The sequence below is a fragment of the Pelophylax lessonae genome, assembly GCF_965119305.1.
Source record: "Pelophylax lessonae genome assembly, chromosome: 8".
Taxonomy (NCBI): Eukaryota; Metazoa; Chordata; class Amphibia; order Anura; family Ranidae; genus Pelophylax; species Pelophylax lessonae.
In genome coordinates this window covers 104688569-104699457 of record NC_138775.1, presented here as the reverse complement: position 1 = coordinate 104699457, position 10889 = coordinate 104688569, and the positions used below count along the sequence as shown (strand labels likewise).

Genomic DNA, 10889 nt, shown 5'->3' with positions numbered 1-10889 from the left:
GGCGGGGGCGGCAAATGTCGGAGGACTCAGAGAAAGGAATTTTACAGGTAAGATTTTACAAAAATTCAGTTTTCTCTTACGTCCTCCGACAGTCGCCGCCTCTTCATATTCGTCACTATGGGGACGTCCCAAAGCAGTGCATACATGAGGGGTGGGAAACGCAGCCGCGCCTAAGGCAACGCAGTACCCACAGCAGAAAAAAAGGAACCTTACCAAAGGAAGGAAACCAGCTGGGCAGCATGAAAAAAAAAAATTTTGCTCAACAGGAGCAACAACCCAGGAAAAACAAATAACCCAGGAATAAAAACATCCCAAACAGCCAAGGGCCCAAAAATAAGGGACCCTAAGGCACTGCCGCACTAAGAACCTTGCGGCCAAAGGAAGCATCTGCCGATGCCTGAACATCCACTTTGTAGAACTTTGAGAAGGTGTGAACGGACGACCAAGTCGCCGCCTTACACACCTGGGCCACAGAAGCCCGATGATGATAGGCCCAAGACGTACTCAGAGATCTGGTAGAGTGCGCCTTCACAGGCATAGGGGGAACTTTTCCCTTCAAAACATATGCCTGTTCAATGGTCTGTCTGATCCATTTGGCGATGGTAGAAGCCGACGCCGCCAAGCCCTTCCGAGGTCCCTCAGGAAGGACAAATAGAGAATCCGTCTTGCGAAAGGATTTAGTCGATGACAGGTAAACCCTGATCGCCCGAACAACATCCAAGGAGTGTAAATCCACCTCCTTCGGATGTCTAGGCTTCGCGCAAAGCGAAGGCAAGAAAACGTCCTCATTGAGATGAAATTCCGAGATCCTCTTCGGAAGAAAAGAAGGGTTAGGTCGCAAGACCACCTTATCCAAGTGAATCACCAAATACGGAGACCTGCAGGACAAGGCTGCCAGCTCCGACACTCTGCGAGCCGAAGTGATCGCCACCAAAAAAGCGACCTTCTTTGACAACATGGACAACGAGATCTCCCTGATCTTTTCAAAAGGAGCATGTTGCAACACGGACAGAACAAGGTTCAAGTCCCATGGAGGCAAAGGCTCCCTCCTAGGAGGGACCAGGTGCCGCACCCCTTGAACAAAAGTGCTAACCAAGGGGTTAGACGCCACAGGGCGTTGAAAAAGAACGGCCAACGCCAAAATCTGACCCTTAATCGTGGCCAACGCCAAACGCTGGTCCACCCCCGTTTGAAGGAAAGACAACACCCTAGACACCGAGTATGAGCGAGGGGAAAACCCCCTGGACTCACACCAGGCAAAATAGGCCTTCCAAGTACGGTAGTAAACCTTCCCCGAAGAGGTCTTTCTAGCGTTGATCAAAGTGTGAATGACCTTAGGGGAGAGACCCCTATGCCTCAGGACCTCGGTTTCAACAGCCAGGCCGTCAAAGCCAGCGACTGTAAAGCAGGATGGAATATCGGTCCTTGAGACAGGAGATCTTCTCGAAGAGGCAGACGCCACGGAGCGTCGACCGCCAGATTCACGAGGTCTGCGTCCAAGACCGGCGAGGCCAGTCTGGCGCCACCAAGATCACCGCGAGTGGTTCCGAGGACAACCTGCGAAGGAACCTGGATAGCAGCTGAATCGGTGGAAACGCATACATCAGTCGATACTGATGCCACGGAGCCACCAATGCGTCTGACGTGTCTGCCTGAGGATCGCGCGTCCTCGCCACGAACCTTCCCACCTTGTTGTTCAGACGAGACGCGAACAGGTCCACATCCGGAAGACCCCACTTCGCGCACAACATCTGGAAGACATCCGGGTGGAGGGACCATTCCCCCTGGTCCAGGGTCTGGCGACTCAGATAATCCGCCTGCCCCCGGAATGTGAACCGCTGTTATCGCCTGGACGTGTGTCTCGGCCCAAGACAGAATGTCGGCCACCTCCCGAGCTGCTCGGGCACTCCTGGTGCCCCCTTGGTGGTTGATGTAGGCCACCACTGTGGCATTGTCCGTCTGCACCCGAACCGGACGGCCCTGAAGCCTGTCAGTCCAACGTCGAAGGCAGAGATTTATCGCTCGCAATTCCAGAATGTTGATCGGAAGGGAGGATTCCCCCTCCGACCAAGTACCCTGGGCGGACAGAACGCCCAGAACACCACCCCAGCCCGACAGGCTGGCATCCGTGGTGATCACTGTCCATGAAAGAGGGTGAAAAGACTTGCCCCCCGACACCGCCGGGGACTGTAGCCACCACAGAAGATCCCTTCTGGTGCGATGGCTCAAAGAAATCTGGAGATCCAGAGATTGTGGTCGCCCGTCCCACCTGGACAGGATCTCCACTTGGAGACCCCGCGTGTGAAACTGGGCGAAGGGAATCGCCTCGAAAGCCGAGACCATCAATCCCAGACACCTCATGCCCGTCCGGAGGGATGAGCACGGAACGTCCCTGAGGGACCCAACTTCTTCCTGAAGTGTCCTGAGCTTGTCGTCCGGCAGGAAGACTCTCGCCTGGACCGAGTCCAGGATCATTCCCAGGTAGGGAAGACGAACCGACGGACACAGCGTCAATTTTGGAAAGTTTATCGTCCAACCAAACTCCTGTAGAGTTTGCATCGTGACGGACAGGTCTTTTACCAGACCCTGACTGGTCGCAGACCGAACCAGAATGTCGTCCAGATACCCCAGGACCGAGATGCCCTGGGCTCTTAATAAGGCCAGGACCGGTGCAAAAGGTAGCGCCACGAATTGGTATTGATCCTCCGCAATGGCGAATCGAAGGTACCTCTGGTGACCCTCGAAAATGGGGATGTGAAGGTAAGCATCCTTCAAATTGATGGAGGCCATGAATTCTCCCGGAACCAGGGCAGCCACCACCGAGCGCAGGGATTCCATGCGGAACTTGCGAACCCGCACAAATCGGTTCAGAGCTTTTAAGTCCAGAATTGGACGTACCTTGCCCTCCTTCCTGGGCACAGTGAACAGATTTGAATAGAACCCCCGAAATCTGTCCCGATGAGGCACCGGAACCACCACTCCCTGAGCCCGCAGATCCCGCACCGCCAGGTGCAGATCCCGCAAACGCTCCGGAGACAGTTGAAGATTTGAGGGAAAAAATCTGCCCGCCGGCCGAGAGAGAAACTCGATCTTGTAACCGGACCCAACGATCTCCTGAACCCACCTGTCCCGAACGCAGGCCAGCCAGGGTTGAAGAAAACCGAGCAAACGTCCCCCCACCCCAGAACTGGGTGAGGGTGCCCCTTCAGGCCGTATTGTTGTGGGCAGCGGACCCGGACTGGCCGGACTTCTGCTTACCTGTCCACGGCTTCTTCTGGGAGCCTTGACCTTTGAAGGGTTTGCCCTTATAGTGCGACCGAAAGGCACGAAAGGACCCCTGAGAGGGTCTAAACGAAGCATGCTTCTTACCCTGAGCAACCTTAGCCTTGTGAGACTGGGGCAAGAGCGTGCTTTTACCCCCAGTGATCCCCTTTATCAGCGTATCCAAGGATTCGCCAAAAAGGCGAGATCCCGTATAGGGTAGATTAGCTAAAGTTTTGCGAGAAGATTGGTCCACAGACCAACATTTCAGCCAAATCAGGCGGCGTGTCAACACCGCCACGCTGTGCACAAGTGCAGCCAAAGGGACTATATCCAAGTCCGCATCACACAAATACATGACACCCTGATGAATTTGATCTACCATAGCCAACGTTGTCGGAGGGGCAGAGTCAGCCACCAGAACGCGCCTGAGCACCTGCGTCCAATCCGCGACAGCCTGAGCTGCCATAAGTGAAGCAAAAATAGCTTTCAGCATGGAACCAGTAACCGAGTAAGTATGGCGGGCAAGAGACTCCAGTCTCCTGTCCGTGGGATCCCGGAACACCGGGGTATCCTCCGCTGGAATCGCAGTAGATTTATTCAAAACTGCCACCGCGTGATCCACCGGAGGCGGTACACACCAACGTTCATCAGTAGCGGGTGTGAAAGGATAACGCAGCTTGAACCTACTTGGCACAGTAAAAGGCTTTTTTATATTGCGCCAATGTTCACTAACAGCGCGCTGAAAATCCGCAGTGCAAGGAAAAACCTGCGATGATTTGCGTCTTCGCTGCGTCCCATAAGAGGCCAGGACGGCAGGAGGACATGGTTCATCCTGCAAATGCAGTGTTTGTTTGATAGAAGCAACCAATTCATCCATGATTGCAAGCTCTTCAGACGAGCCAGGGGGGGAATTATCAACCCCTTCAACCTCTGCCTCCCCCTCAGACCCTACAAGGTCCAGGGACGAACGGGACCCCGATAAGTGGACCCCAGCCATAGCAGCCCCATCACCATCGCCCTCTGAATCAGAGGAAATTGAAACTCTGGGCCATTTTGTGGATTGAGCAGCCACAAGCATCTGCACCTGAGCAGCTAGGTTAGCCACAATGGTAGCCAAATCACCCCCCTCGGGGGAAGCAGCAGCCCCTTGGCCCCCCACTAAAGTGGGAGGAAATTTGCTTTCCTGAGAATCCATGCCCCAAAAGTTTGCAGGAAAAAAAGGAGTACTGCCCCTTTAAGATCGCGGCGAGCGGAGCCCACCGCACACACAGCACACACCGACCCCCACAGGGAGAAGTACAAAACTAGGCAAGGAATACAGGAATAAGGAAGATAAACCTGGAGAGACCACTCAGGCTGCTGCACCGATCGCTGTTCTCAGGGTAAAGGAAGTGATGCAATACAGACCGCTCCTATAAAGCCTATGGAAGGCTCCACAAACATGGCCGCCGGTGGGGGACTGCAAAGGCAGAGCATGCAGCGCTGACATGCGGCCTGAGCGATCGCAGCCAAAATGGCGGCGCTTGGCGCCAAAAACCCTGCTCTCACCACACAGTATTGGCCATCATACGCCTGCAGTAATAAAAATGGCGGACCGCAGCAGCGGCCGCCGCATGTATGCACAAACATGTCTCACATCATGCCCCACAGCATACAGCATGTCACACAGAAAAACACACAGCCTGTAACACAGAACAGTGCAGGATAGCCCCCCTCCTTGCAGCCCACAGAAAGCAGCAAACCAGACAGGGAGCCCAATAGTGTGTACAGAAATGCAGGGTTACACAGTACCAGACTGACACCCACTAGGCAGACAGGTCCCCACACAGAGTACACTTACCTTCTGAATGGCGTGGGGAGCCCGCACAAGTGATCAAGCCACTGCACAGAGGACAGGGAGAGTCGCAGCCAGGACGCAGTAGATCTGGGGTGCGAAACCGCATGGCGTCCAGTGAGGTAGCCACCTCACCGCAGCATCCCTGCAGCGAACAGGGATGGGTCGTTCACTCATGCCAGGAAAAAACCTGACTGAACGCTCGATGGCAGGCTGGGAAGCCACTGGCCCTGAGCCCTGGAAAACCAGGAAGGCCAGCCCGAGACCCAGCTCTGCACGGTCATCTTCATCAGAAGAATCTAACTAGTGCTGATAAATAAAACAGCTAAGTAAAAGGAAGAGAAAAAACTTCAAATAAAATCAAAAGAGAAAAGAAACTGAGACTGAAGAGCCCCAGCACAGAATCAGCCAGTCTACTCCTGAGCTAGACAATTGAAACTGAGGTATGGATACAGGAAGCAGGAGGGTATTGACTGAGGGGACCACCCCCTGGGGGTGGGATATGCTAAAAGCTTTAATATTGACATATTCTGTTGCCTAGCTACTCCTACGGAGCAAAGGTCAATAACCCCATAGTGACGAATATGAAGAGGCGGCGACTGTCGGAGGACGTAAGAGAAAAGAGGTTACAGACCACAGATCTCTCAGCTGCCCTCTAAAGTAGTGGATCAAACTATATAAATATTAACTTAATAACCTCTTGGTTGCGATTGTCGGTTCTTCTGAAAAGCCAAAATTTAGTCACCATTTATTGTGGCTACTGACATGAAACCAAAACAGCCCCCTAGATTCAAAGCACTATGAACTGCAATGTTACTTATGAGATTGCATACGTTTACATTGCATAAATTACATTGAGAACTTGTGGTCAATCCTCAGGAGGAGGGTGAAAAGCAAAAAAAAAAAAAACATATTCTGACAAATTCCAAGCATGGATTATGTAAGAATGGGCTGCAATCATTCAGGATATGGCCCAGAAGTTGATTGACAGCATGTCAGTGCAAATTGCAAAGGTCTTGAAAAAGAAGGGTCAACACTGTAAATATTGACTCTTTGCATAAACCTAATGTCATGGTCAATAAAAAAACCTTGACACTTATGAAATGCTTGTAATTTTACTTTAGTATACCATAGTAACATCTGACAAAAAGTTCTAAAAACACTGAGGCAGCAGACTTTGTGAAAATTAATATTTGTGTCATTCTCAAAACTTTTGGCCACGGGTGTACAAGCGAGTGTCAGGAGGCAAGCTGCTTTCCTTTCATCTCAGTTTAAAGCCTCCTGCACATTGGACATTTTTGCAGCTGCATCTAGGGGCGTTGGGAGATTTTTTTTTTTTTTCTTGCCTCTTAACTCCCCTGCATGTTAGACTGGGTGTAGATGCACACAGACTTTTAGCAGCATTTAGTGGCAGAGGTATTTAAAGGGAGGGAAAAAAAATCCACTAACAGTACTACCAGGAGCAGCAAAGGTTTGGTAGAAAAAATGCTTGACCCTGCTAAACGCTTCTAAACGCTAGGCGTGTTAAGCGCTTTAGCGTTACATCATTTCAATAGCCAGACAAAATTATTATTCTGGCCATCAAAATACTGGTACATTAAAGACTAAGTTTAAATTTACATAAAAATGAATGCACATATTTTTACAGGTAAAAAAAAAAAAAAAAAAAAATGTTGATTTGTTTTTTAAAACAGGAGCCTGGAAAGTACTGCACCTGCAATCAAGATTGCGGGTGCAATGACAAGATTCCTGCACACACTGTGCCCAAACTTCTGCATGGGTGGATATTGTAGAGCTGTAGGCAGTGTGAATAAACTGTGCTGATCTGGTCCCCTACAGTTCATTCAAACTTCAAGTACACCTGTAATAGTGGCTGACTATGTGTGAAGAAGAATCCCCCACCTATTGTCACGGGGGATGGTGGGAAGGGGGGGGGTCAGGGAATCAGTAGGAGAAGGTGCAGGAGTTAGAACATGTTACAAAAGGTGAACTTATTCTTGTACGTGCCAATAGTATCTCTTATTAGAGATGAATGTACCTGATCTGGTGTGGGATTGACAGCACCAACTGTGGGGGGTCCTGATGGAGTGAGGAGAGGAGGGGGCACAGAGCGATTTATTGAACCCCCTCTTTGTACTGGATCCAAGGGAGGACAGTCTGGTCGCACAGCAGGTTCAGGCTTCACGATACTCTGCAGTTGTTGAAAAGCATTAAAAAAAAAAAAAAAAAAGTACATGAATATTATGGATCAATTTACAAATTATCCAAACTGTTAACATATACTAATCAAATTCTTTATTTCTTAACCAAAAAGCTTAATGCTTTGAACTACAAATAAAAAGCAAAATTAAATATACCACATTGTATTACAATATCACAATTTATTACATACATAGTTGCATAGTTACATAGTAGTTGAGGTTGAATAAAGACAATAGTCCATCCAGTTCAACCTGTGTAGGTGTGTGTGGACGTATTCATTTCTCATACCCCTTAATGTTCTGATCCTTGAGATGTACGTCCAAGAGTCTTTTAAAAGTAGCCATACTCCCCGCAGTTACTACCATTTGTGGCAGGGAATTCCACAGTCTTGTAGCCCTTACAGTAAAGAACCCCCTGTGTAGCCTGAGGTTAAATCTCTTCTCCTCTAAACACATTGTATGACCTTGTGTCCTCATACATTCCTTGCGACTGAATAGTTTTATATAATATGCTCTGATCACCGTTGAGGTATTTGTAAATCGCTATCATGTCCCCTCTCAGGCGTCTCCAGGGAGAATAAATCTAGTGCTTCTAAACGCTCTTCGTAATTAAAGTCCTCTAATCCTCTAATAAAACTCTCTCAAGCTCCAATACATCCCTTCTGAGGACTGGCGACCAGAACTGGACAGAATACTCCAGATGTGGACGGACCAGAGTTTTATAAAGTGGTAAGATTATAGTTTTATCTCTGGAATACATCCCCTTCCTTACGCATGCCAAAATTATGCCGGCTTTGGCAATATAAAACAGACTGGTTTGTTTTTAGGGTTTCAGTAATATGGCATGCACATACAGTGAGGTCAATACTACACAAGTATCAAAATATGAAAATTATTTTTACAATTTACTATTTTTACTATTCCTATACAAAGGAGGCCTTCAAACAGCTTCATCACACTAAGTAATGATAAACTCAAACTTTATCCAGGTGATGAGTCAATAACAGAAGCATGCATCAGCTCTTAGTTTGGTAAGGCACAGCCAGGATGATAGGGGATACCAATTTAGCCCATCAATGCACAGCTTCCTCACTGCATTCATAAGAATGAGGGAAGAAAGATGTCTGTACGTAATTTTCATATTCAGGCTTCTTTTCCCATATACAATTGCTTAGAAGTAAACTTGTGATAAGGTACACATATAGCTAAAAGCAAGTACATTAAAAAGATACCTGTAAGCAAATGTAAAAAGTCTAAAATTCAATTTTACTACAACCAGTATCAGAATCCAAGGAGCACTGTCCACGTAGCTATGGTTCCTAAAATTCAACATTCCAATGTGCAAAGTTCACAGACGTTCAATTCTTAGTCAATGGACAAGTAACATGAGCTGCAGAAATGCATAGCACTAAATAAATGGATACACACACACATATATATTATACATATATACACACACATATATACAGTACATACATATCACACACACACACACACACATATTATACATATATACACACACATATATACAGTACATACATATTACACACACACACATTATATATATATATATTAGTACAGAACACCAAGGATGGGTCCTGGACAGGTGGCACCAATATTTGGGTTGTGTCCCTTTAAGGTAGATTTTTTAGATACTGAAATGTCTCACCCATGATCGGTGAGAAATTTCAGGCTGGTAAAGTAAAGGAGAGGACTAAATCCAAGTCCTCTCGGAACTAGTAGTGGCTTTTTTGAGACCCAGAATTTGAGGTCCGGAGTGACATTCGGGTGGTAAAAGACCTCCACTCCTAAACAAGGGGACTATGGTCCCTATGGGGTTAAGCAGCTACCAAGAAGCAGCACACAAGACAGGGGGCAACTTTTGCTAGGGGGTGAAGTAGTTAATAGAAGCTTGGCTGTGTGCTTTACGCATGCTACAAGCCTTTACTTGAACTTTGCATATCTAATATTTTGCACTAAAATTGAAAGGAATATACATAAAATAAAAATCATAATTTAAATATGACACAAAAATATTGCTCCCAATACCATAAAACTATGAAGTAAACCACTCCAGATAATATAAGGTGCAGAGATATTACTATTCAAGTGATAAAGTGCAACAAAAAAATAGGTGATAAATAGTCCAATAAGCAGCAATCTTGCTGTGAAAATTGAGTCCCATGGAGAACTAAATTAGTATCACCTGTGAAAGGATGTGATATCAAGAAGTTCCACCTTCAATCTGTGATCCACCACCAGTGTGTAAACCCAGCACGCTTGCCGGAAATTATGGACTCACATACTGTAAGTTTTGAATCAAACAAGGAGTTAAAGCATTTGAATCCCTCCAACAGAATCCAAACGCCTCTGAATGGCTGGTATAGATATTCAATTGACCCGGAATGGAGTAGGAGATATCTGCTCTCAAATGACAGACTCCTGGCACATGGATAACCGCATCAGGCAAGCTCCCAATTCATAGATAAAAGGTCACAGGTCTGAGCATGTAGGCCCTTTACAAAATAAGCTGGAGTGGGTGACTAGGGACAAAGACAAGGCAAGATCATTAAATGTTTTCTTCAGCTCTGTGTATGGGGCACATGGGGAGCATAGAGCCTATTATAGGGAAGCTCATGTCCTTAACAACTTAAGCCCCGGAAGATATTACCACCTTCCTGACCAGGCCCTATTTTGCAATCCGGCACTGCGTGACTTTAAGGGACAATTGCGCGCTGTACCTTAACAAATTTGACGTCCTTTTTTTCCCACGAATAGAGCTTTCTTTTGGTGGTATTTGATCACCTGTGCAATTTTTTGATCATGCGCTATAAACAAAAAAAGAGCGACAATTTTGCAAAAATAACAATATTTTTCACATTTTTTTATATGAAATTCGCCCCAAAAAAAACCTAAAAATCAAAATTTAACATTTTTGGCCAATTTGTTTTCTGCTACATATGTTTGGTAAAAAAAAAAAATCACAAGCGTATTTTGATTGGTTTGCGCAAAAGTTATTGCGTTTACTAACTAAACTAAACTTTACTAACTATTTTGTCATTTTTTTTTTTTTTTTAACGAGTAATGGCGGCGATCTGCGATTTTTTTTTGCAGTACTGCGACATTGCGGCGGAAAGATCGGACCCTTGACTGACATTTTTGACACTTTTGGTGGTACCAGTGACATTACTACAGTAATCAGTGCTATACATATGCACTGTTACTGTAAAAATGACACTGGCAGGGAAGGGGTTAACTTTATTGGGGAAGGAGGGGTTAAGTGTGTCCCTAGGGGCGTGATTCTTACTGTGCAGGGATGTGGCCTTACATGTGACAGCAGAGATCTACAGTCCTACATAGCAGGACCGTTATATCTCTGCTGTTACACAGGGAAGAATGACAGGCGGCTTTGTTTACATTAGCCGCCTGCCTTTCTCCCTTCACAGCGGGCGATCGCGAGTGACCGGCGGACATTGGCGGTCACACGCGCGGACTTGTTAGGGAACGAGCCGGGGCGGGAGCTCGTCCGCTATTGGCTCCCAGGCTAGTGACGTACCCATACGTCACTTTGCCTGGCCAGGGCTGACCGC

General features: G+C 47.2%; 1 protein-coding gene across 2 annotated transcripts in view; it reads right to left on the bottom strand.

Moving 5' to 3' along the window:
- The window catches only part of TOM1 (target of myb1 membrane trafficking protein), a 400254-nt gene that overhangs the window by 195638 nt on the left and 193727 nt on the right, over positions 1 to 10889 (bottom strand). For both annotated transcript variants that reach the window (XM_082266183.1, XM_082266184.1), the window contains one exon: positions 7137 to 7289. In XM_082266183.1, the coding sequence (XP_082122309.1) occupies positions 7137 to 7289 (153 nt within the window). The remainder of the gene's footprint in view (positions 1 to 7136; positions 7290 to 10889) is intronic.